General features: G+C 40.8%; 4 protein-coding genes across 6 annotated transcripts in view; 1 reads left to right on the top strand and 3 right to left on the bottom strand.

Moving 5' to 3' along the window:
* Positions 1-10,515, bottom strand: part of LOC100703940 (myomegalin) — a 48,135-nt gene extending 37,620 nt beyond the window's left edge. The window contains exons 1-4 of the mRNA XM_005476191.4: positions 10,233-10,515; positions 8,949-8,989; positions 8,797-8,864; positions 3,297-3,407 (exon numbers count right to left, since the gene is read on the bottom strand). Of these exons, the coding sequence (XP_005476248.1) occupies positions 3,297-3,407; positions 8,797-8,864; positions 8,949-8,989; positions 10,233-10,282 (270 nt within the window). The 5' untranslated portion in view covers positions 10,283-10,515. The remainder of the gene's footprint in view (positions 1-3,296; positions 3,408-8,796; positions 8,865-8,948; positions 8,990-10,232) is intronic.
* Positions 10,516-12,747: 2,232 nt separating this feature from the next.
* LOC100694464 (uncharacterized) lies at positions 12,748-13,949 on the bottom strand. The gene is made up of 2 exons (XM_003438183.5): positions 13,367-13,949; positions 12,748-13,257 (listed from the first exon to the last, which is right to left on the bottom strand). The coding sequence occupies exons 1-2, from the start codon at positions 13,557-13,559 to the stop codon at positions 13,022-13,024; spliced, it is 429 nt and encodes a 142-aa protein (XP_003438231.1). The 5' UTR covers positions 13,560-13,949; the 3' UTR covers positions 12,748-13,021.
* Positions 13,950-14,142: 193 nt separating this feature from the next.
* LOC102076330 (uncharacterized) lies at positions 14,143-18,401 on the bottom strand. Of its 3 annotated transcripts, none has more exons than XM_005476183.4 (2): positions 17,566-18,121; positions 14,143-14,908 (listed from the first exon to the last, which is right to left on the bottom strand). In XM_005476183.4, exons 1-2 carry the CDS (start codon positions 17,585-17,587, stop codon positions 14,613-14,615), a joined length of 318 nt encoding a protein of 105 aa, XP_005476240.1. In that variant the 5' UTR covers positions 17,588-18,121; the 3' UTR covers positions 14,143-14,612. The 3 variants fall into 3 exon arrangements, 1 of the variants encoding a protein (XP_005476240.1); XR_001223938.3 differs by lacking the exon at positions 14,143-14,908 and adding an exon at positions 16,755-16,791 and having other exon boundaries at positions 17,566-18,401; XR_001223939.1 differs by lacking the exons at positions 14,143-14,908; positions 17,566-18,121 and adding exons at positions 16,755-16,791; positions 16,950-17,559.
* Positions 18,402-18,672: 271 nt separating this feature from the next.
* tm6sf2a (transmembrane 6 superfamily member 2a) lies at positions 18,673-23,473 on the top strand. Its single transcript, XM_003437961.5, has 10 exons — positions 18,673-19,155; positions 19,800-19,903; positions 19,992-20,089; positions 20,196-20,299; positions 20,373-20,455; positions 20,539-20,663; positions 21,639-21,740; positions 21,834-21,926; positions 22,018-22,137; positions 22,248-23,473. The coding sequence occupies exons 1-10, from the start codon at positions 19,064-19,066 to the stop codon at positions 22,455-22,457; spliced, it is 1,131 nt and encodes a 376-aa protein (XP_003438009.1). The 5' UTR covers positions 18,673-19,063; the 3' UTR covers positions 22,458-23,473.
* The last annotated feature ends 773 nt before the right edge of the window (positions 23,474-24,246 follow it).

Below are 24,246 nucleotides of genomic sequence, written 5' to 3'. Positions count from 1 at the left end.
AGAACCAGGGGAGGACGAAAGTGATGAAGAGACGCCGGCTGGCTTTTGCAAACAGACAACAGCTGAACTGGGTCACCTTACTGTAGGTGCACACTTTGCATGCAGAGATGGAAGCAGAGAACACATTTAGAAGCAAAGCAAAGCAGCATGTTCACAGAAACAACATCCACATAGAGACTCTATGAGAAAGACCATTGTTTTTAGATCTGCAACTAATTATTACTTACATCTGTGAGTTTTTTGCTTTGCTCAGATAAGCAGAGACTTCTCACTGTCAATCAATCTATTTAAAAATCTAATATTTTAATCTATTCTGTATATTTTGTTGATCTTAAAATTAATTAGTGATTATAGCACTGATTTAAAACCAAGCATTCGTTACTCCAACTACTGACACTGTAACAGGTGACTTGCAGTACCAACACTCTAACAATACTTTTCTGATACTATATTTAGCTTTATGATTCTAGCTACACTTGTGTCTGTCTGTTTGTCAAGATTAAACTAAAACTAAATGTAAATAAATTTAAAAGGTGGAGCACGATCTTTAAAACTGCACAACTGGTTATGGGTTTTTGGTGGAGGATCATCTGTCTGGATCCCTTCCTACCTTTTATATGTTAACTAGTTGTGGACTGTATCTTCTATTTTGTGCTCTCACAGTTACACTCTGTATAAAAAATGTTTTGCTTGGGACAAAAGCAACTTTAAAACCATTTCCAGAGATGGTCTCCCCTTAAAGTAGCACAGAATCTTAGCAGACTTCAATAACCTAGTCTGTGGGAGTATTATATAATGTTGGTGCTGTCGTGTTAATATTTTATTAATCAAGCCAGGGATCATGCAAATACAGTTAAAGCAATCTGAACAACTTCACTTTCTCTGGAAAGTGTGAAAACTATGACTCCATCCTTTTACTTTTTAATATAGTCCATATTTCAAGAATGTCTGAAGATATACTGTTGGCTGATTTTTGAAAATTTAATTTAGTTTATTTGATTATTTATTTTACTCCTAAATTCCAGTAAAATCAGGCTCTTGCATAAAATTATGGTTATGCAATTTACACAATCAATTGCAAATGTAAATCAAAATTGGCATTTTCAAATTTTGAATCAATTCACTTATCAAAAAACTACTGATTCCAGTACAGAAGCTATCAATCTAAATCAATACTACTCTGTTCCAAACACAAATTATTTTAATTAGTGTATACGGCATATTGTTTTGCACCACTTAGAGAGAAAGGATCAAATAAATTTGAGATGCAATATGAGCATCCAAATGGAAGGCAAATAGAAAAGAAATTAAGCATTTGTTTTACATATGGAGTGTCTTGCCAGATCTTTGTATCTTATACTCTGATTAGAGCTGGGCGATAAAACGATAACGATATGTATTGCAAAATAACTTTTTCTCAATAGAAAAATTAAACTATTGCGATAGGCCTCATCTCTCTTGTCCTCTTAAAAAAAAAAAGAAAAAAAAAAAAAGAACAGCCAATCCAAATTAAGAAGCGCAGAGCCGAACCAATCACAGTCGCAGTGTCACGTCACGTGACTTGTTACGTACAGCACAAGCGCCAAGGCGCACATTTTGCAGCCGTGCAGCCCGGGTAATGAAGGAAATGAGTTTGCCGACTACAGAAAAATCAACCGAGAGCGTGAGCGAAGGTTACCGAAGAGAAAACAGGTGATGGTTCCAATGCCGGAGAGCTTGTCGAATGGAAGGGCCATAGAAGTTCCGTAGTGTGAAGGTATTTCGGCTATTTCAAGTCTGACAAAAAACAGAGTAGCGCGCACTGTAAATTGTGCCGAAAGCAAGTCTGGAAATACAATAAAGCGGTGCATGCTCAATCTCTGACTGAAAGTGCTAATTCGTCATTCGGCTTTTGTCAGACTAAAGTAACTGTTAAAACTGTTTGAAAAGCTAAGCTATACAACAAGGAGAGATTGAGAATTTGCTTTTAGTTCTCAGTTTATTTGATATTGACAAAAGTTAGTCAATTCTTCTGTAAAACAAACTAAGATTTATTTTTAGAATTAATATTTTGTTTCTAAGTGGAATTGACAATTTAGTAGTCTGTTTTGTTTGTTCTATTTTGAAACTTAAACGCTTTAGCGGCTGCCTTTTGTGTAGTTTGCAATATTTGCCTTTATTTATCTGAAACTGAAGTCTCATGTTCCTTAAGTACATCTACCCTGTTCAACTTATTATGGGAAATAAATATTTAAATCAAAACAAGCTGCTGATTATTTCACATTTTACTTGTGAGCAACGGCACATTTAAATCTTACAAATATAGTTATTTGGCTTATATCGTGATATATATCGTTATCGCCAGAAATGAAAAAAACATATCGTGATATGAAAAAATCTTATATCGCCCAGCTCTAACTCTGATTTAAACATAAATGTCATTACAAGCAATGTAATTACAAAAATTAACTATAGATAAAATACACATGCTCTATGATATAATGTTAAATGTGTTACTTACATAAATAAATTACAGTATAACACAAATCCTATAAGATCTACAATGTATCCATATAAAAAATAAACCTTTACAGTATCTACAAATGCACCGTGTTTGTGAAAGAAAATAAGGTATCCAGATTCAGGTTGTCATGAAAACCGCTGTATAAAACAAGTTATTGTTAGTATTATTACTGAAACAACTAGAGCTTCAATGTCAATTTAATATCTCTTTTGATAACGTTTGTGTTACTCTTTCATTTTGAGTTGTAATAAAAAGTAATAAGGTTCAACATTTTACTTACAGCTCACACATGCAATAAATATTTTTTCATGACATAAGTCATTTAATTTTTATTATAAGCTATTTCTGACATTGTAGTTTTGTTCTACGTGTTTATTCAGCCTTGGATGTCTCCGAGTGTTTCTGTGCTGTGAATCAACCAATGGGCAGAAAACCCCAAATGCCAGTATGAAGCACCCCGGACAGGAAAAGAGAAGCCAGCCAAACCAGCCAGAAACATGTACTGCATTAAAAATACTACAAAAAGAGGTAGTTAGAGATTAGTGTTTCGCAGGGCAGCCATGTCTTATAACACGCACTTGGTAAAGTCACATCACCTCAACCAAACCTGTGTGACAGCTGGATAAACAAACAGCAAACGTGTTTCAGTAAAGCAATGGTTTATGACAGTCCCCACATGTGACTGATAAATGAATGAATTCATTTAATTAACTGTAAACATAGAATCAGCTATCACCACCAGTCAAGCAGTTTACCACTACTTTCCTAATAATTAGAGAGCTGTCCCACTCACCGTGCGGTAGACATCTTCACTGCTCTCCTCATACTTCTGCTGGATCCTCTCCTCCAGGAAGTAGATGCGGAGCTTGAGGCTGAAGTTCTCCTTCTTCAGGTCATTCAGGTGCTGTGATAAAGTACGGTAACCGTTAGACATGACTGTCAAAGCGCATCCACACTGCTTGACATGATGTCCATCATAGATCAGAAATGAATAGCTGTCCTCAACTTCTCCATGTCATGGAGAAAAGGAGTCCATTTCAAAGGACAGCAGCTCTTAAGCATGCCCTTTTGTTAGAGTCCAGGAACTGACAGACATGCCTTCCTCAAAAAAAAAGAGTATTTACAAAGTGTCATTCTTGCATCTAACAGGCCATAAGGACACAATCTACAAAATCACTCACACACACTAAATCTAACACACTCACACACACACATGCACACACACACACGCTGAGGTTTTCAGGGGCGTTTGCAGTGCAGAGGGCTACTCTGCAGCCCGGCGGTCAGAGATGCAGCCGTGCGAGCTCCATGGTGTGTTGTGGTCTGCACAGGAAGGGGACAGGAGCTTATCTTACTGGGGGGAGACATGTCTGGAATCCCAGACTGCCACGGGAGATGGGAGGAAAGGGAGAGGAGGGGAGGAGGGAGTGAAAAAGACTCACAGTTACTTGTGATATGAAAGGAAATCTCACACCTCTGTAAAAAAAAAAAAAAAAAAGGAGGGGAAGGTGTGAGACGCGAGGCGCTTTCTAATCTTTTCTTTTTGTCTGCATTGTTTTTCTGTATGGATTCAAACCACTGCCAAAATCCGCCGCTGCTGAATTTGGGATATGACAATTTCTCTATGACACCTGCTTTATTTTTTAATTTATCTTTGCTGTCATATGCAATTCTGGGGTTTTTCTGAAGCTCCTTTTCTTCAAAATACTATATAAATATCATCTTCAATATCTTACTCAGGGTACAGATTGTCTTAACCTAAACATTAACGGTGAGTTAAATAAATGTAGAAGCCAGTAGGGAAAATTAGCAGTAGCATTAGCCCTTTTAGCCACTTGCATTATTAGAAAATTTATTTTTTATTTGTTATTTATGGTTTTGCTTTAGAAATGTCAGTTTGTGGCAGAAGCAGGAGACATTTCAGATAAAGAAAGCAACAACAGAAAAATCCATTCTTCCTTTCAGCACTAAAGTGCAAACAAAGTTAGCAAACAGCTAAAGCCAGTTAACAATAATTAGCTAAATAGCTCTTTCTAAAGATCTTTTAGTGAGCTACAGGAAAAGCAAATATGGGACATATGGCTGACTGGAAGCAACATATATGAGTATATGTCGAGGCTAATGTTGTTTTGTATCTTTTGGAAGCTTGCTGTCATTTTTTTCCCCTCTTACACTAATAATGATGTTTAAGATGGATTAGCCCACCCTGATTTTACCATAGCCTGTGATAGCTACACAGTTAGCTCTGGGAATGAAGTTGAGAGAGGCTGGTGGGAGTGAAACAGGCAGGTGAGTGGAAAGAAGTTAGAAGAAATAGGAAACCTGGGAGCAGTGAGCCACAGTGCTATTAATAGGGAGCTGTCCTCAATCTCACTGTGGAGAATCCCTGAATGTCCCACAGAGAAACAAGCAAACTGAAAGAATTGAACTCAAGAGTGAAAAAGGAAAGTGGGTTCTACATATCCTAACAATACAAACCTAAGCTGAAACCAAGTGTGAAAAGATTGGATAATACAGAGACACAGACAGGACAATTAGATCATTTTTAGTTCATGATGCTTTCAGTGAGTGTGTCCATTATAGTGTCAGGTTACATGCTGTTGCTAAATAATTCAGAGCAAAGATAGGCTGGGCGCCAAGCAGAGTCTCCACGTAACATCAGGGATGACATCATCTACCTCTACATTTAAACTCTGCACACAATATAGTTGCATCCTCATAAATAAACACACACACGTGTCCACTCTTCATCAAAGAGAAATAAATAGGATTTATAGTGTGTATGTATAACTCTGCACTGTGTTGTTTGAAGTGCTGTTTGGTGTAAATGTGCCGGCCACACTCTCTCAGAAATTACCTCAGCTCTCGTGACTGTTTGGTCCCTGATCCCATTTTAACAGGGCTTATCAGCTCCTCCAGCAGGTTTTATTCTTATACAGTGCATGTCCAAAAACACACATTTTTAGAGACAAGCACTGAGATGTCATATACTGTGGAGGACCTGGGGATCGGTTTATGGTCTATAACAGTCTCTTTAATTGAATATAGTAGTAGAAGAATTTAGGTTGCTGATGTTATTATTGGGTACATTGCAAATGAGCGATATACCGTATTATTTGCACTGGCACCCCAAATAAAAAGTAAAAGAGAGCAAATGATTGCTCTAACATGCAGTTCAGAAACAGTCAGAAGGTTTAATGAAATAATTTGTGTTGCTGGACATGAATTTTCTCCCATTTCTTTTAAATACAGATGATTTTTGTCTGATTTTACTTTCACTGCATTGGTATCATTTCATATTTTCTGTGAGACCAGGTATACACTAACAGTTAAACATTATGGGTTCCCTGTGCTGATTTGTTATCTTCTACGTCAAGACTTTGCAGTAGCATGCATATGGAGGGATGTACTGTGCTGTGGAAAACTATTTGTCCCCTTTCTGCTTTCATAGTTTTTGGCATATTTGTCACACTTAAATGTTTCAGATCATCAAACAAATTTCAGTATTAGACAAGGATATCCTGAATAAATACAAAATACATTTTTTAATTAAGCTATCCAAACATACCCTAGGTATCCTATCCAAAAGTAATCGCCCCCTAACCCTAATAAACTAGTTGCAACAAAAATTGCAATAAAGCATTTGTGGTACCTGACAATGAGTCTCTCACAATACTGTGGAGGAATTTTAGCCCCACTCATACTTGCAGAATTCTTTTAATTCAGCCACAATGGAGGCTTTTCCAGCTTGAACAGTCTGTTTAATGTCATGCCAAAGCATCTCAATCGTCCAGACTTTTACTAGGTCCCTTCAAAACCTTCGTTTGATTATTTCTAGTCCATTCAGAGTTGGACTGGCTGGTGTGTTGCACATCATTGTCCTGCTGCATAACCCAAGTGTGCTTGAGCTTCAGGGCATGAACTGATGGCCCATACAGTCTCCTTTAGGATTTTCTGGTAGAGAGACGATTCATAGTTACATCAATTACAGCAAATCATCCAAGTCCTGACGCAGCAAAGCTGCCCCCGACCATCACACTACTACAACCATGTTTGAACGCTGGTATAATTTTCCTTTTATGAAATGCTGTTTAGTTTGATGCAGCTTTAATGGGACTCAAACCTTCCAAAAAGTTCAACTTTTGTCTCATCAGTCCAAAGAATATTTTCCCAAAAGTCTTGGGGATCATCAAGATGATTTCTGATGCTGACGTGCTCTTGGAGTAATTTTGGTAGGCCGACTATTCCTGGGAAGGCGGACTGTTATCTCTCACTGTAGTTCAGCGGAGTCCCAAAGCTTTAGAAATGGTTTTGTAACCCTTTCCACACCGATAGATGTCAGTGACTTTGTTTCTCAGCTGTTTTGTTAGATCATGGTGTGATTTGCTGCTTTTTGAGATCTTTTAACCTACTAAACTTTGTCAGACATTTTAAATTTAACTGATGTTTCAATTCAACAGGTCTGACAGTAATGTGGCCTGGATGGGTTCTTTTTAGTTTCAGATTGTCTTTTAAAAAAAAAATTAAATCCCTGTAGGAACGCAAGCAAGGCAAAACTGTCCATCTATCTCATTAAAAAGGGTACGATTTTTTTGTGCTTGTGTAAGGTGACAGAAAAACATATACTACAAATCACCCCCTCTTTAGTATCAGTTTTCACTTTAGTAATGCATCGGGAAATCACATATGAATATTATAGCATTATAGCAAAAATAAATGTACAATTAGGGCCATAATTATTTGGAAAAGAAACATGTTTTGAAGTTTTACCTCTGTACCCCACCACAGTGCTTTTTAAATCAATTTTAAATCAATATGTAACAACTCTTTAGGAAATGCTAACATTTTTATACACAACTGCCCATTTTCAGAGGATCAAAACTAATTGGACACTTGACTCACAAGCAGTTTCATGGCCACTTCCCTTGTTATTTCATGACAAATGAATGGAACTTAATATCTGAAATTGATTCAGAGCTGAAATTGTATTTAATAGCTTTTCACTGTCATTTTAAATATGAAGCCCTAAAGGACATCAGATTAGACTAAACACCAAAATAAACCTCTCAGAGAAACAGTGAAAAAACATTAGGTGTGACCAAATCATCAGTCTGGTATATTTTTAAAAAGAAGGAAAACACTGACCAGCTTCACAGCATCTAACTGAGTCAAACACTCTATGTATTTAATTTTTAAGGTCTACAATCAAGAGACGTCTCCATGAATGTAAATACAGCGAGTTTACAACAACTGACTCCATGTAGAAGCAGCATGATGAATTGTGAAGTGTACGGGGCTGTACTCTCTGCTCAGATTTAGACAAATGCTGCAACACTGATCAAACAGTGCTTCGTAGTTCAAAAGGATAAAAGCAACACAGATTCTCAAGGCACAGAAATGGGATATTCATCAATGGACAAGCCAGTGACCTGATCTCAATTGTACAGAGCATGCTTTTATAGCTATTCAGTACAAGCTGAAGGCAGAAAGACCCGAAAGCAAGCAGCAACTGACAGTGGCAGTGGTAAAGATCCAGCAGAGCATCTCCAGGGAAGAAATACAACATATGGTGATGTCCATGGGTTTTAGACTTCAGACAGTCATTGACTGCATCCAAGTATTAAAAACAATCCATATCTATTTTCTTCTGCTTAGCCATGTCAGTACAGAGGGAAAAGTACAAAAATTGCAGTTTATGGACCTAACAGTGTAGGCAAGGGAACATTCATTTGCAAATAACATTTTATTTGCAGTGTCTTTTTTTTTTATCTGCAGAAAACATTAAAATGCTAATTATGACTTTGGCTTGGAGTTTGTCACAGTGATATTCTGAGTGCTCTGAACAGCACCCTGCCAGACATTAAAAGGAATACTTAATATACTCTCTTCTAATGTGACTGCTACAATGCCCAGCAATAGTGCAGCAGACACTGGAAACCTAAAGTGGGCCATGCAGTAGCCAGAGGCAGATTTTTAAAATACCAGGAGAGTTCTGGGTGTTTTCCATCCACATTTCTCCACTCGCAGGTGCTCTCCTTTTCAGTACGGTATTTTTAAAACATGCTCTCCAGATGATTGGAATATGTGCGCGAATTCCTGGGTTAGACTATCCTCATTTCCTCAATACGGATCTCTGACTTTATCTTTTTTTTCCTGTGAGTCCATGAAGCCACTAGATGGCAGCATGAAGCATGTATTCATCTGGCACATAATTCATTCAAATGCAGCATCATGGGGATGGAGAAGAGTCCGTCACATGAAACTCCATGATATGTAAAAATAAAACCTCTCACCTGTTCGAACTCCTTGAGCGTGTGAAGCTGGAGAGGGGGAGAGTTGTCTGTTTCATCACTGCACAAATCTAAACAAGAGGAAAAGGTGCGTTCAAAAAAACTGAAAACTCATGGAAATATTAAGTTATGTGGAGGGGGGGGGGGATACACACCTGTCATGTGACCTGTGATCTTAGATGGAGGATCTTGAGTACTGTGAAAGAAATGGCCAAAAAAAGCGAAGTCAGCATTGAATGAATATAAACAGACAAAACAAGAGTGAAAACCTACACAAGTAGATCCATTCCAACATCACACAAAACAGTCTCTCTGTTTTACTGCGTGCCCTTAAAAACAAAGAGCTCTTCCTGAAATTTAAAAGCCACTAAAAGCCCTTTCAGTATAACAGCATGATGTCATTTGCACCTCTGTATTGGAGTCTCAGCAGGGGAGAGAAGAGAGAAGAGAGGAGCCACGGGGTCAGAGTTCAACTGAGCTTCAACGGAGGGGGTGTTTGCCTTTACCCCTAATCAGGTTAGAAATAACAGCAGTAAGATGCAGAGAGATGGGTCAACACCCAAACAGTATACAGACAAATATGCCCAACATTAGGCCAACTGCTACTGCCCCATCAGTGCTCCCCCACTTCATGGGGAATGCCCCTGACAGCTGCTGGGTCAGTAAATGTAAAGACAGCTGTATGCATGCCAAAGGGTTTTAGAAGTTCACCAGGTGGACAAATGGTATACATGCTGTAGTATTTTGGTAAACAGCACATCCAAATCACAACTGTCTTACACAACTGTTCCCTTAATGCAGATATAGGTCAGATGGTGTGGTCACGATGGAGAATTTGAGCTATGTGACGGTTGTGATGAGTGGTTATCAAAAACCATCCCTTGTTAATGAAAGTCAAGCTTTCATCTCTTAAGCACTTGGTGGGCGTACATGGAGGAATTCAGCCTTACTTCTAGGACAGCTGCATTGAGCGCCTCCAGGGCCCTACTGCCCACCTGCACCGATGAGCCCTTTAAGCAGCCTAGTTGGTGCATGCAGCTTATGTTTATTCCTGCAAAGTAGGTCAGAACCACCGCGTCTTTAATGGCATCTTCCATCAGAAACCCCTTTACAAATGTAGCTCGTGTAAGGATAAATGGACACATGCGCAATCACAGAGAGACATTTGCATCACCCCCGATAGCTTTATTCTCCGATCTGCGGCTACTGTGTGTGATAGAGTAACCCTGTGAGGAGAGAAAAACGGCCTTTTATCCAGGCTGGATGATGGGGTGAACATCAAGTGAGAGAAAATAATTAAAATGGTCTGACTGTAGCAGCAGTCAGTGCTCTGATTGAAACCGCGGTTTGTATCGCCGGAGTCCTGTTTTTGTTAAAAATGCCAAATAAGCATCCGTCTTCCGCTGCGGTGTCCCCCCGCACACAATCAGCCACCTCACCTCTCTGACTCTCCCCAGATTTGCTCCGGCGACGATGAGCTCCACTCCATAAAGGCTATTCCGTCAGTTAACGGGCATCCATGCCGGAAAGCATCTCTGCGTTCAAATCAGCCGTACATCACTCATTTTTGTTTGAGTATATGAGCCACATCCACACAGGAGCACGCTATCCGCAGCGGCCGAGGCATCGCGCACCGCTCAGGCTTGGAGGGGGTGTGTGTGCGTGTGTGTGTGTGAGAGAGAGAGGATGCGCGCCCTGAAAATGAAAAGCAAAGGATGCTACGAGCCCACACAAGAGAGTGCCACTAATGTTGATTCAGCCCTCCAGGAGAGCAGCTGGGGGCAGGAATATACCCACTCTTTTAAAGATATAGACACCACAGGGTTGGTTGCCTTCTTTAGCAGTGATGTGTAGCCTACATTACTGATTTAATTGGAAATTGCAGGTTTCCCTGTTTTCAAAGCAAAACTGTTGCGCGGTAGTTGTGTTAAATATTAATTATGCTGTGGTTCTGCTCTTTGTCATACAGTCATACGAATAATAAACTCTGGAGAACAATGGTGAAAGCAATAGATATTTGAAATTATAAATAGCAATAAAACAGCATTTTTGGTTCTGATGTGAAGTCGTTTTGGAACAGTAAATGATGGATATGATTTCTTATTACTGATGGGCTGGAAGCGAGTTTACGTTCACTCATTTATCTGATGTAATATATCAGATGTAACAGCGCAGGCCTTTCCAGGAACGCATGAAATAAATGTTAGAGATTCAAATGATTTCAAGATCAGAATCCTGAATTATAGACTAACCATGCTGTAACCTTCAGATTATATTAATCCCAGAACCAATATTCTCATCACAGTGACTCAGTTATTTTCAGTAAAGTGATTTCAGGATGCTTTCAAGTCTGCTGGGACTGATTATAGCTCTGTTTTTACGGCTTATTATAGGATTGTTGGGTTGTTGTTGTTTTTTTCCTTTTTTTTATTCAACCTGAGTGACAAAGCAAATTTAGACTCCACACAGCTACAGACACTGGCCACACTTTTATCTGTTTAAGGAGAATGGTGGTGGAGGGACGCTCTGAAAGGGTGAAGGGATTAGAGGGGGACAGAGTTAATGAGATTGTGGCATTGTTTGCAAGTGAATGTGCGGAGCGGATGTAGCTTTGGTAATCTTGTTAGGAGTCACAGAACTAATGTGAAGCTAATTTGCTCTCAAAAATAATCAGGAAAGAGATGGAGCTCTAGTTCCAGGCTGAAGGACAAATGCTCTCTAATTTCAGCTGATAGGGGAACAAAAATGAGAGTAAAGATGTTTAATGTTTACTGCCTCCTCAGGAGCCTCTTTGGATGTCACTTAGAAAACCACCCCACCTCAGCCATCAAGTTCCACGTGGCAGCACGCAGTTTACAGGGCTGTTTCCACCACAGCGCCCTCTCCTGGACTGAGGTTGGGCTTCTTTAGTGCTCGGTGGATCTTTGTGTGCACTGACACATTAAAACTGGTTGTGACCTAGAACAGTGCAGCCAAGCTTCAAATTGATCATTGATCCCTATAGCAAGGAACCGAGAGTCTCATGAAAGAGGAACACAGAGGGTTTACAGACAACTGGAAAAGCTTTTATTAATTTATTTACTGATTGATTTTGCATTGAAATCTACGACTGATCTTTAGACTTATGAGAAATTAAATAGTCTATGAAATGTAGAATACGTTTGTGAAAAGGTCTGAAAACTCTAAAGCGTGTGGAGTGAGTTTAGAGCTTTCTCAAATAAATAAATACATGAAAATAAAGGAGAAATGTTGCAGAATAAAGTGCAGCTACTTCTCACTTTCTTAAGTAATAATTGTTGAAATCGAAGATTCTGAAGATCAACTTCATATTTTCTCTATATATTTTTTTTAAATAAATTACCTTAATTTGTGAGGTTTTCCGGTTTGTAATAATATTCAGCTGCAATGACTACAGCAGACACTAGATGTCCTTATAGGACCGCTGAAGCCTTCGGCCATTACATATAGAAAGAGAGGCAGTTACATTCACATTTAAATGGAGAAACTTAATGAGAAACTGCAAGTTTGGAATAACATTAGACCACGTCAGTGTCTCAGCGTGCAGTGCCATGCATCTCACCACAGGAGGTGCTTTTCTCGCTTACCATTGCATCTTAAATGCAAAAGGGGTGGTCCTGTTTACTAAATGCAGCTAAATATTCTCTTTTAAAATGTCTGCCGCCAAATTAGCTGCCCTGTCCCTTTTGCTCGGTTTATTTATGTACAGTAGTTACAAAGTTACAGCTTATTCAAACTGAACGTGAAAAAGCTGAAAATAAACACAAACAGAAATAATCAATAAATAAATTCAGCAGCAGTAAGACCACCTGAGGCTACCTAAAAATAATAATAATGATCATTATTGTTAACAAGAAAAATCACTATTATTATTGAAAAGAATGTAATTGTACTATTGCTTTCATGGCCTGACTTTTAAGAACTACAAAATGCTACTTTCCCATGATAGTTGTTTAATACTCCACGTGATAGATCAGTTTCACATGTACATGTTACAAAACATATACATTTAAAAAAAATCGACACACAGGCTTATACTAAAATATTTAATGTTAAATTTAATCCTATTTTGTATAATATTGAAATGAAATCGAATAATCTATTTTGAGCCTTACACAGAAATGGTTCTTTACCTTCATCATCCATCTAGATATTTATACATTCACATCACATACAGAAGGTCTGTAACGACAGCAAGTCTCTGATGGGTTCAAGTCCTTTTCCCAAAGACCACGCGGGGTCCTGTTTTTGCCCCTCGTGGTTCTGTAGAGATGATCCAGATGGCAGGGGATTTCATAAAGTCTCTGTCAATCATCTTGTTCTCCTCTTCCCGGGCCATTGCCTCTACTTCAGGGCTGGTTTGTGGGGACCAGTCTGCCATGAACTTATCCTTGGCCTCACAGTAGTTCACCACCACTTCTGCAGGCTGCTCCCCAAACAGGCAGTCTTGAGTACAGAAAGAGAGGGTAGGAGACAGATGTCAGAGAGAAGCGTTGCCAGTAGCTTATGGTTTGATTATTCTGGTCTTTAAAAAGCTAGCGGTACAGTAACAAACCTGCACAGTCATGGATGAGGTCTTTGATGAGGTGGCCCGTGATGGCGTAGAGAACCGAAAACACGATGAAGACGGCTATGAGCAAGTAGAGGACGTAGGTGGGCAGGTGGATAGCATCCCGAGAAGGAGGGATATATGACTCAAATAACACCGTGCCATCTTCCTCTTTGTGACGAACGTTTAAGCTGTCCATCGCAGTCTGGCTGCCTCTGCTGTCAGCCTGCGAGTCCAGTTAATATCTGTGGGTCATCGCTGTATTAAGAAGCCGGCACAAAGATTTAATCGCACAGAACGTTCTGTGCAAAATACAAAGAGATCAGGAGGAAAGATCACATTCTCCAATGTCAACATTGTAACAACAGCAAAGTTACTCAAAATTCAAGAAATCGTGAATGAAACTGTTTGCATGAATTAAGGAAGCTGTGAAGATCCTCTAATTCACAACTGTCCAGCTTGTGACTAATGACTACTAACGTAAGATTTAAAATAAATGCAAAGCTGTATCTCATGTGAAGGAACTTTTTATTTGGTTTTCATTGACAAACTTCCTGTTTGTCTCTCTGTAGAAATCAATCAATCTATCTATCTATCTATCTATCTATCTATCTATCTATCTATCTATCTATCTATCTATCTTACATCACTGAGCTGTATTTAATATGCTCAAGTGCAATAATCCTCTGCATTTATAAACAAGGTCATCACCCTGGACACAAGCAGGTATTAGGAGAAGGTAAGATGGATTAATGAAAGCAAACAAGACAGGAGGAACGAGCGTGTATTATTGAGTTGTTTATTGGGGAGAAGCTTAGTCCAACACCAGGAGAAGTGATGTGTGTTTTCTTCAGAAACACATAACAAGCACATGTAACATGACAGGTCTTTTTGCAATTTCACAACACTTTCTGTCTAGCCTTGTGGACGAACTGGACACAGTGTGTATTCAATGAACATTTTTAGATGTAAAGTTAAGTTATTAACATAACTGATATTTTTACTTGAAACTTAATTTGTTTACAGTTTTTACCACGAGAAACTGGACAACGAATGTCAGGATGGTCCAATAGAAACAGACTGACAGTATGGATCGTGCTTACTAACAACATTTTCTTGTACGTTTTTTGCGCGCTAACTATAACACCAGCATAAAACAAAAGTGCCTCAGCCTCCGCATCACTACAGCGAGGACATCACTGATCACTGCACTGTGATTAAGACGTAATAAAAACTGCTGCGATGAAAAAACTCAAAGGGAAGTGACGTAAGGGGATACGGGGCAGGCGAAGGTCACACTATGTGTGGAAATCCTTTTTTCTCCAGGGTATGACGAAGCAATGGCGCTTCTCAGGGGAGGGGTGGATGGACGACAGCGGCCTGCGTCTCCCTGGTGGAAACCAGGCAGCTGGCCTTCTTTTTCTTCCTCCATTCTGATCTCATCTTCCTCCACCAGCTTGCTGGAAACGCTGAGTCGCCTCTCTTCCTCTATTTCTGCATCTCCTCCCTCTGAATCATCCTCCACTGGTTTGGGGCCAAATATCCAGTCTGTAAGAGGAAACAACATGTTTGAAATGAATTAAAATGATTTATTTTTATGTCTTCTCTGTGTTTCTTTTAAAGGCGCATTGCACCGGGTTTAGATTCACTTCAGTTGTCATGCATGACAAACTGCAGCATAGAGGATGCTGTTTCTTTTTTTTTGGGGGGGGGGCACTTTGAAGTGTTTGGATCTGAACATGAGCACATCTCAGTTCTGCTGCACTGTTATTAAATAGCCAAAGCAGGAACTTTGTGGAATTGCAGAAATTGAACATTGACCGCCCCCTTAAGATGGCTTTTTTTTAGCAGCCATTTGATCAGCTGTTGACATTCACCTTAAAAGAATAACAGACACCACTGGGAAGGTTATCCTGTCCACAAACCAGAGGGTGAACATGAAGGAAACTGTCATCAAAACAAGGAAAAGATCAAATGTTGATTCACAAGAGCTCAGGGACAGAAAGGACACCACAAACACAGATGCCAGAGTGGACACGGCGGCATCAGTTCAGGATGTGTCCACCTGGGGTTACCTGCCAGGTCATGCAACAGGTCATCAATGAGGTGTCCCACTATGGCGTAGGTGGCCACTATGATCACCACCACCCCAACTATTACATAGACTACATTGGGTGGGAGAGTTATGGCATCTCTCGCAGGGGGGATGTAGTCCACAAAATACACCTCCTGCTCCTCTTCCTCCTTCCTTCTAGACAGCTGGAGGAGTTGCCGGAGCTCAAACGCAGACTGTGTGAAGTTTGAAAGCAGAGCTCCTCCTGAGGCGTTCAGGGACACATTTGGTTGCCGGTTCATGTTTTGTCTTGGCCGGTTTTTGAAACTCTTTTTATGGTATTGTCAGCTCACAGAAAGCTTTGAAGCTTTGGGGCTGTTTCTTTGGGTGATGAAAGATTTATTGTCTTGTTGCAGATCTGCGCTCCTTCACTCCTGCACTGTGAAAGTTTGGAGAACAGGTGATACAGGCGCACCAGGGAGGAGGAGGAGGAGGAAGAGGAGGTGGAGGAGGGAAACAAACTGAGCATTAGAACATTTTCAACATCTTCTGGGTGTCGGAAGGATGAGTGACAGGTGGAAATGTGCGGATGGTTTGAAACTGAGAGTACTGTTTCTCAGCAGTGACAGCTCCCTGTCATAAAATGGCTCTACAGAAATGTAGTTCAGCTGACAAGTAAAGGCTGATACTACCCATGTGCCAATTCTTCTAATCTTTGGTCTAGACTTGAATCCCAGAATTCCTCCTTCTCGTCTTTTGCACAGAGGGTCTTCGGTCCAGGAGAGTGAGACAGAGGAGAAGTGAATGTAGGACAGACGGAGTTAATAGGATTGAGTCTGTCATAGAGCAATATCAGCTTTCCATCTGTGGGGATTAGAGATATGAGCGAGGAGAGGTGGACAGTAATATGCCAAAGAGGCTTATGGTCCTCTATGAGCCCATTGCATAAAGATATGATATGTATATTACAGTGAACCCACTTTCACTCAGGTCCAGACTGGCATCACTTTATAGATACTTTCAAATGATCTCATACACAATATGGCACTTGTGACATGTCACATAATTCACTAACATGAAACAACGCTTTCATGAATGAGTTCTTGCTCCCTAACAGAGCATGATATCATCACAGGTAGAAAAAGTGCACATCTTAATTTATTTTTCTTTATAAATGACTCTTGTAAAAATGATAAAGAGCCAGAGAGCAGCTCTGTTCATATGACAAAAGATGAGAAAATGGCAGAGATGACATGGAAGACAGCACTGCATTGGAGTGTCACAGGGAAGCAAAATGAACTTGCCTGCAGCGAAGACTTGAGACGATTCTTTTGGTTTTTCGTTTTTGAATTCTGGGGTGAACTGTACAGAAGCAGCTCTGGAAATAACCACAAAAACACAGCAGAAGGTTAGCGTTGCGTCGTGGCTGCCCTTTAATAACAAGCCTAAAGCCACACAATCTTGTTTTTCTGTACATCTGGGCAGCTAAACAGGAGAGAAATAAATATATATGGAGAGAGATATTTTTATCCTCACAAATATTCTCAGTGCAGCATCAGGATGTGGTTTCCGCCAGGATTTTAGGCATTGGCTTGTTCTTCTTCCTTTTTCCAGTTAAGTTTGTAAAACTGAGCGGCAAGAAACTTCCATTCAATGGCCGTGACGGCTATATTGGCGAAAAGAATGAACCAAGAGACTGGGTGCATACCCCAGTAGAAGACATGCGACATGTTGTGGAGAGATGTAAAAAAAAAAAAAAAATAGAGAAAAAAACGAAAAGGAGGAAGAGTGAAAAATAAGCTTTCAGGAGAGATGCAAACGACAGATGAGACGAGGGTTTCTGAATGTGTCTCAGGATGAGGCTGTTACGAAAGTAACACCAACTGTGCCAGTTTAGAGGTGGTGTTTAGTAGTTTACTAATCCTAACAGGATTTGCTTGACTCATGCCACTGTCACCACCAAAACCTTTTCACCGAGTCAGCAGAAAGCTTAAACGGTTCATTTAGCGTCACCTGAAGGACCTGTTGCCTGCGGATGGTGTGTGTATGTGTGTGTGTGTGTGCTGATTCACACTACAAGCAACAAATGTAACTAAAACACAATAAAATGATGAGAAAATGTGATAAGTATTAAGATAAATTGACACTTTACCTGTAAGAATGATTCGTCTCATCAACTTGCAGATTGCTTTAGGTTATTTTTCAGTTCAAAATGGGAATCCAAGGCTTTTCCAGGTAAAAAAAAATCAATACATAAAAAAGAAGCAGAAATTCACTGTAAGCACTACAAGCTGAGCAGACTATTCCTAAGCAAATAACATCCAGTCACTCATTCAGGTAGATCCATATTGGCTCCCTCAAGCTGGGGTGACCACCTTCTTGGGCTTGTCTTCTGGCTCCATCAGCCACTTGTAGTAAGCGTCGCCCAGGATGAAGGCCCAGTAGAAGACGGTTAGAGAGGTGTTTACTGTCATGATGCCGATAATCAAAGGATGCCACATGGTGGCAGGTTTTCAAAAAAAAATCTGTGTCAGCCTAAAGAAAAAAAAGAAAAAAGAAAAAAATAGCTGGTGCTGTGTGTGTGTGAAGGGTTGTTTCAGTAGTATCGCCTGCCTGTCTGTTTCTACTCTCTGCGTGGACTCCCCACCCCTCTCTGTGCTCTCTTTCCACTGGTGACTAAGTTTCTGAGGCAACAGCAGCATAATCCTCTTCAGCAGCTTTGTTACAGAAGATAAGGGTGCGCTGGATGTAGACCTGCTTTACCCACCCTTGTTCATCCATGAGATGGTGTTGTGTAACGCAGGTGTAGGCATTCTTCACAATGAGCTTTACAAAGAAACAGAAGCTATGTAAAAATGTGACACTGATTGTGAGTTTTAAACAGTGACCTGACCTAAAAGACATAATCTTTGTTCTGAACTTTATGTTCTCTGTAAGATATCAAATCTAATCCACAATCTAATCGAGACTGGAGACATCAGATGGAGGAGTTAATCTTACACCAAACAGCACAGATGGCTCCTTAAACGAACCCCATGGGCAAGCAGACCCTAAAGACCACGCTTGCCCTGACATCACGTGACTTGAATAGCTGGATTGTACAGACTCATCTGGTGCAGCGTATCTACAAACAGCATGATTAGAAAGCAAAAAGACAGAAAACTGAACTTAAAATGACTTCAAGGGGGGAACAACTGAAATGGGGGATCATCCTCCACCAGGTGGCAGTCTATACAAGGACTGAGTGAATGTTTTAAAAGACGCATTTAATGACAGATCAGAGAATTTAATGAAAAACGTGGAGGAAAAGAGCGATATTTGCGCATGATGAGCGATTCAGCGGTCCGTTATCTGAACTTTGCATTGCTCTCCCTTTAAATGTTCTCTCATTAGAGGTGCCTCCTGCCCGATGTGAACTTTGACACCTGCAGGACAGCAGCAGGCTTATTGGAGCTGAAGGTTTCATCACAGATCAAAAGGCAACGTGACGCTGCTTTAAATCATCTCCTGCGTTCAGCGGCAGCGCAGAGGGCGCTGCTTTAACATGACTCGGTGCACAGCTGCGAAACGTGCTTAGGAGGGACAGATTTCTTTTTTATGTGGAACATTTTTAAAGTTCACCTTAGAGGCCAAACAGCACGTTTACAAGAATGAGGCCACCGCCGGAAATCAGCGTTTTTCTCCTTTCTCTCCTGGCACCTGGAGTTTTATACACAATGAACAACAGCCCAGCGCTCCAAGAGTAAGTGTGTGTGTAGTCGGATCGTTTCACTCTAATCTCGGCCTGTTGTGTGGAGGCATGGTAAAGCCGCCGATATTAATAGGCTTATGAAGCGGCCCACAGCCTGAAGGGAAAAGGGCGTGTTTACCCAGAGGAGAAAAAAAAGATTTACTAAGGCTGGAAAATCTAATGCTGTGAACTTAAGAGATCCGTTATAAACTCTTAAAAAGTAAATCTAAATCTAAATTAACGGAGTCCAAGGCTATATCGCCCACGCTAATGAGTGTTAATCAATCAGTGTTACATCCCCACACTGCTCCGAGCTTTTGAATTTCACCAAAGAGAAACTGGCCATTAAAGAGCCGAGAAAGCTTTGAAAATAATCAAGTAACAGAAATGTTAATCTTTTTGAACCCTCTATCTAAACGTCCTCCTTTTGTGGCGAAAGCTGCGATATTTCGCAAAATTAGATCATTTTAAAGTATCGTCGCTCGTCACTGATCTCAAGTTAATTTTTATAAAGCACAAAATGAAGTTTAAGTTTTATTCAAAGACTTGTCGTTTTATAATAAAGCGGCTTAAAGAGAATTAATTATCTACATCGATCCTGATTTACTGGTTAATGTTCTCCAGAATAATTTAGTTGTGTCTCATCTCGTCCTCAGGCCTCTGGTTATCTTGGGGATGGGAACGGTCATCCTGGGGTCTGTTCTTCTCCTCCTCTTCCTCACTGTGCGGCACAAGGCCAAAGTGGACCCTTTGTTCTATGGTACAGTCACACAAACACACATGCTTTCATATAAATGAGTAAAGTCAAGGTGGAGAGTTGTTATTTCTCAGCGCTTCTCTGTTTGCAGTGTTTGCAGAGTTTTCCTTCACCTGCCTGGTGGGTCTGACCAATGCTTTAGAGCAGGATGGGTTCATCTCTGGCTTCATGGGCTTCTACATAAAGATGGTAACCTCTCGCTTTTCTCTCCAAGACTGATCACTGGGGGGGGGTTTGGTTTTTTTTGTCTTTCATAAGTTTAAATGTTAAAGTTTGGATGTTTCTTTCTCTTCAGGGTGAGCCTCATCTAAGCACTGCCTATGCGCTGATGATGTCTTACTGGGAGGGCGTCGTTCACTTCATCCTCTTCCTCACTATCATCCACCGCATGTTCTCTGGGTAGGTTTTGCCGCTGCCGTCACAGTCTCTCATCTCTGTGCTTTAGTGAGACCTCTGACTTTCTGTCTTGCAGGAAGTCATATCGTAGCCTGGGCCTGCTGTGGGCAGGCTCCTCCATCGCTCATCAGATCGTTCACATCCCAGGAGTGGTCATTGGTGAGAGCAGCACGAACACAGTCTGGTCAGATCGGCACAGTTGCTTGCGACCGTGTGTTTTGATGAAGTTCTCATTTGTTCAGGCAAGTATGGGTCCAACATTCGACCAGCGTTTTGGAGGAATGTCCCCTTCTTTTTGGCGCCTTTCTGGGCAGCCTCGCTGCTCTTTAGCAGACCCAGAGAGATGCAAATCATCACAGCAGATAAGGTAAAAAGTTCTCGCTTTCAGCATGTGTTCAGTATACACTATATACTCCAAGAGTAGTCTAGTCAGAATCTGGCTACAGCTTACATATCTGTGTATATTGTAGTGCATTAAACTTTAAAGTTCTGTAGCCACCTATCTAATTCAGAGTCATGCTAAAGGTTGGAGACTAACTCAGCTGTCATAGGGCAAAAGGCAGGGTACACCTGGACACAGAGCTAGCACAGAGACAGACTATTCCCATTCATGGTCACACCCAATTGAGACTCGTCAGTTAACCTGATATGCACCTTTGTGGACTGTGTGAGGACATCTGATTGTTGGGGTTTTCTCTTTGTTATGGTTCATGGCTTTCTAGGGTCTTCACCTCACAATATAAAGCACCTTGAGCTGAGTGTTGTTGTGATTTGGCGCTACATAAATGACAGTTGGACTGATTTAAATTTGAATAGAGCAGAAGAAAATCCAAGGATCCAAATGACATAGAATTGTACTTTAAAAAAGTGTGTGTATGTGTGTTGGGGGAAGAAAATTGTTGTTTTTGCACATAAACTCCAGATGGTGTCAGAAAAATCATTTCGGGACATTTCTTCACAGTTGGCCTTTTTAACTTGTACCCACAATAATATTTATTCCACCTGAAATGCATTTTTATTACTTGGAAAACCTCTGTTAGGTTCAGGAGGTGCTGGAGGATACGTAACACCCTCTTGCTTGCTGTGAATTTTCCACACAGTTACCTTATTTATTCCCACATGAGCTCAGTGGGACATCACACAGGCTTCCCACTGGGGAGCAGGCAGTTTGAGGGCTGTTTTAATATCCAGTTTGACTGTGTTAGACATTTGTGTTCTCACAGGCAGCTCCGCTGGGTAATCTCCAGACACGTTCAGTTTTCCAGTGCCCGTGTGAAAATAACCTGCACGGTGTTAAATGTACAGCACCAACATCAACTGTGAACATTTCTGTGTCGAGCAGATCGCTGCAGAGCAGAAGAAAAGTCTGCTGTTTCGACCCATTGACCTGCTTCTCTCACTGCTGTTACTGGGATCCATGGCCTTCTCTGTGTTTAGAGGCTTTGTAAGTGAAACATAACAAGACCTTTTCTATGTGTCGGTACTTGCGCTTCTGTTTGCGCTCCAGTCTTAACTCTCTCTTCGTGTTGTGCTGCAGGTAGTGCTGGACTGTTCTCTGGACACATGTTTCACCTACATCTATCAGTATGAGCCGTACCTCAAAGACCCAGTTGGCTTTCCCAGGGTTATGGTCAGTCTGGAGACAGAAGACTCACAAATTTAGTTGAATCTAAACTAGTATGTAGTTTATTGTTTAACTGTTCGGTGCACAATTCTTTTAGATGCTGGTGTACTTATTCTACGCACTGCCATTGCTAACGGTCTTCATCTACGGTCTGAAAACACCTGGATGTAGCTGGATGTTGGATTGGACCATCTTCTTTGCTGGCGCCATGGCTCAGGTAACTGTGGTTGTCTCATCTTGTGCTGTGGTTAATATTCGTTTAAACAAAAGGAAAAATGGAAAGCTTCATGTTGACTTCCCTCCCCCCTCACTCACTGTTCCCTCCAGACCCAGTGGTGCCATATCGGAGCATCTCTGCATTCCCGCACTCCCTTCACGTACCGAGTCCCAGCAGACAAACGGTTGCCTGTTATCGCCCTCAATGCGCTGCTCGCTGCTGCACCGGCACTGCTGGCCCTGCGCTGCCACACAAACCCCGCTTATTTTATGAAACCTGTTCCTGCGGGACAATCCAACAGCAAGAAAAAGAAAAACTAGACCACACACAAGCCACGGACTGGTGAGGAATGCTTACTGGGGCACGCACTGAATTAAATGCACACATTTTTCATCCCTAAAACCCAGAGGAAATCTAAAAAACATTGCTCTCTCTGAGTCAACTGTTAAAAAAAAAATCAGTCACCTCACCTAGCACTTCCTGTATGGACTTCTGGACCCTGATAAGGAGGCTGTTGATGGAGGTGAGGACCGTGATCAGATCGCACAGCGTTCAGGTGACTCATGCAGACACCCAGTTTGTATCGTCACAAAACTTCAACTAACCTGAATCATGCAGGTCAGCAGCACAGCACCGGAGAGTGATTCAGTCCCTTTTTTTTTTCTATACAGAAATCTAAACCAAAGCTACAAAGTTTGCAGATTCATTTTCTGATCTTGAATATTCCAACTTTCACCCTCCTGTGATATATTTTTTTTTTTTTTTTTTTTTTTAAGTACAGCCCACGCTAAGTGTGAGTATATTAAATGTTGAATATCAGCAGAATCCTCTGCAGGCTGAATAACTTAAGAGTTGCTGATAAGGGAGATGACTCACTCGAGCTGACAGCTTGGAGAAGAAAAACCCACCTGGTGATCAACGTTGTGGTCTAGCCTTCGTGTGACTGGAGCATATAAAGAAATCAGACAGATACTAATCGCTATTCCAGTCCACTCCAAGTCCAGACTGTCATTTTTCAAGCTAAATATTCAGTTTACAGTCATGTGAAACGGGGAAAGGAAGCACACGGAATTTGTGTATTTGCTTAATAAACGACTTAAATGATTACCACGCTCATTCTTTCTGTCTACAGTTTGAGAACTGGAGCGCTGAACTGTGGCTATTTTTGTATTATAAAAATGGGACACAGATTTCTCGCAGCTAGCTGTGCATGTCAGTGTTTGATTAAATTACATTCTCATTAACCTTTTCCTTTGCTAAATATTGAGGATATTTATGACTCGCATAGCACGTCTGAGCTTCTAAACTTAAACAAACGCACTTTTTCCCGAACCAAGTGGTTTACGGGTTCTGCAGTCACGTCTCCGCAGCTGTCAGTGTTTTCTCCAGCTGGTGATGTCATTGTGCCCTACTGCACTGCTCAAGTTATCAGACTGATAAGAGGTGAACCCTGGATTTAGGTGAGCTGTCAGACACAGCGGCCTCACAGATTACCACAGGAAATGGCTCAAAAAACAAAACATGTTTTGGCTGCTAAAGTGTCATTTGACTTGGTAAATAGAACATTTCCCTTTTTTGTGTACATACAATAGGATATGCAGGACACAGAGGTGAACGTGAAATACAGTACAAGAAGTTTGATCATTGAGTTTTTTCTTTGTTTTTTTTTGTCTTTGTCACAATTTGTGTACTCAGATTAAGTTCGTATTTTATACACTTACACACTTTAGAAAACACAGTGCAAATAAACTTAACCCTAACCCTGTAGGCTTTATCTTATTGCAACATGAGTGTCTATTAAAAACAGCTTAGTGTGCTATAAAGTGGTGGACCCACCAACTGACTCTCAGTCATTAGGGTAGAGCCATGACCAGCCATACCGTCCGGCTCTGTAATTGAAGCAATGGGTCGTTTTTAAAAAGCTTGCTACTGTAATAGGAAGAAACTGATATTTCAGTGTAATCGATGATACTGCAAAGCAGACATGTTTGGGAAACGCAACAAATCAGCCGAATATAGTGGCAGACAATATAAAGTTTACATGCCGAGTGCTGAGGCACATACCGTGTAAGTCTTAATGCTCTGCTGAATCAATAACTGCAGAGCTCC

This window comes from Oreochromis niloticus, linkage group LG18, assembly GCF_001858045.2.
Source record: "Oreochromis niloticus isolate F11D_XX linkage group LG18, O_niloticus_UMD_NMBU, whole genome shotgun sequence".
NCBI lineage: Eukaryota > Metazoa > Chordata > Actinopteri > Cichliformes > Cichlidae > Oreochromis > Oreochromis niloticus.
The sequence above is the reverse complement of the archived record's forward strand: the minus strand, read 5'-3'. Positions and strand labels throughout refer to the sequence as shown.

Bases quoted from the DNA above. Each gene is read 5' to 3' on its own strand.
- LOC102076330 (XM_005476183.4), bottom strand. From the start codon at position 17,587: ATGAGACGAATCATTCTTACAG. The intron at 14,909-17,565 runs GTAAAGTGTCAA...TTCCTCTTACAG, and splicing joins GAGACGAATCATTCTTACAG to ACTGGATATTTGGCCCCAAA.
- LOC100694464 (XM_003438183.5), bottom strand. From the start codon at position 13,559: ATGGACAGCTTAAACGTTCGTCACAAAGAGGAAGATGGCACGGTGTTA. The intron at 13,258-13,366 runs GTTTGTTACTGT...TCTGTACTCAAG, and splicing joins CCTCATCCATGACTGTGCAG to ACTGCCTGTTTGGGGAGCAG.
- tm6sf2a (XM_003437961.5), top strand. From the start codon at position 19,064: ATGAGGCCACCGCCGGAAATCAGCGTTTTTCTCCTTTCTCTCCTGGCA. The intron at 19,904-19,991 runs GTACAGTCACAC...CTCTGTTTGCAG, and splicing joins AGTGGACCCTTTGTTCTATG to TGTTTGCAGAGTTTTCCTTC. The intron at 20,456-20,538 runs GTGAGAGCAGCA...TCATTTGTTCAG, and splicing joins CATCCCAGGAGTGGTCATTG to GCAAGTATGGGTCCAACATT.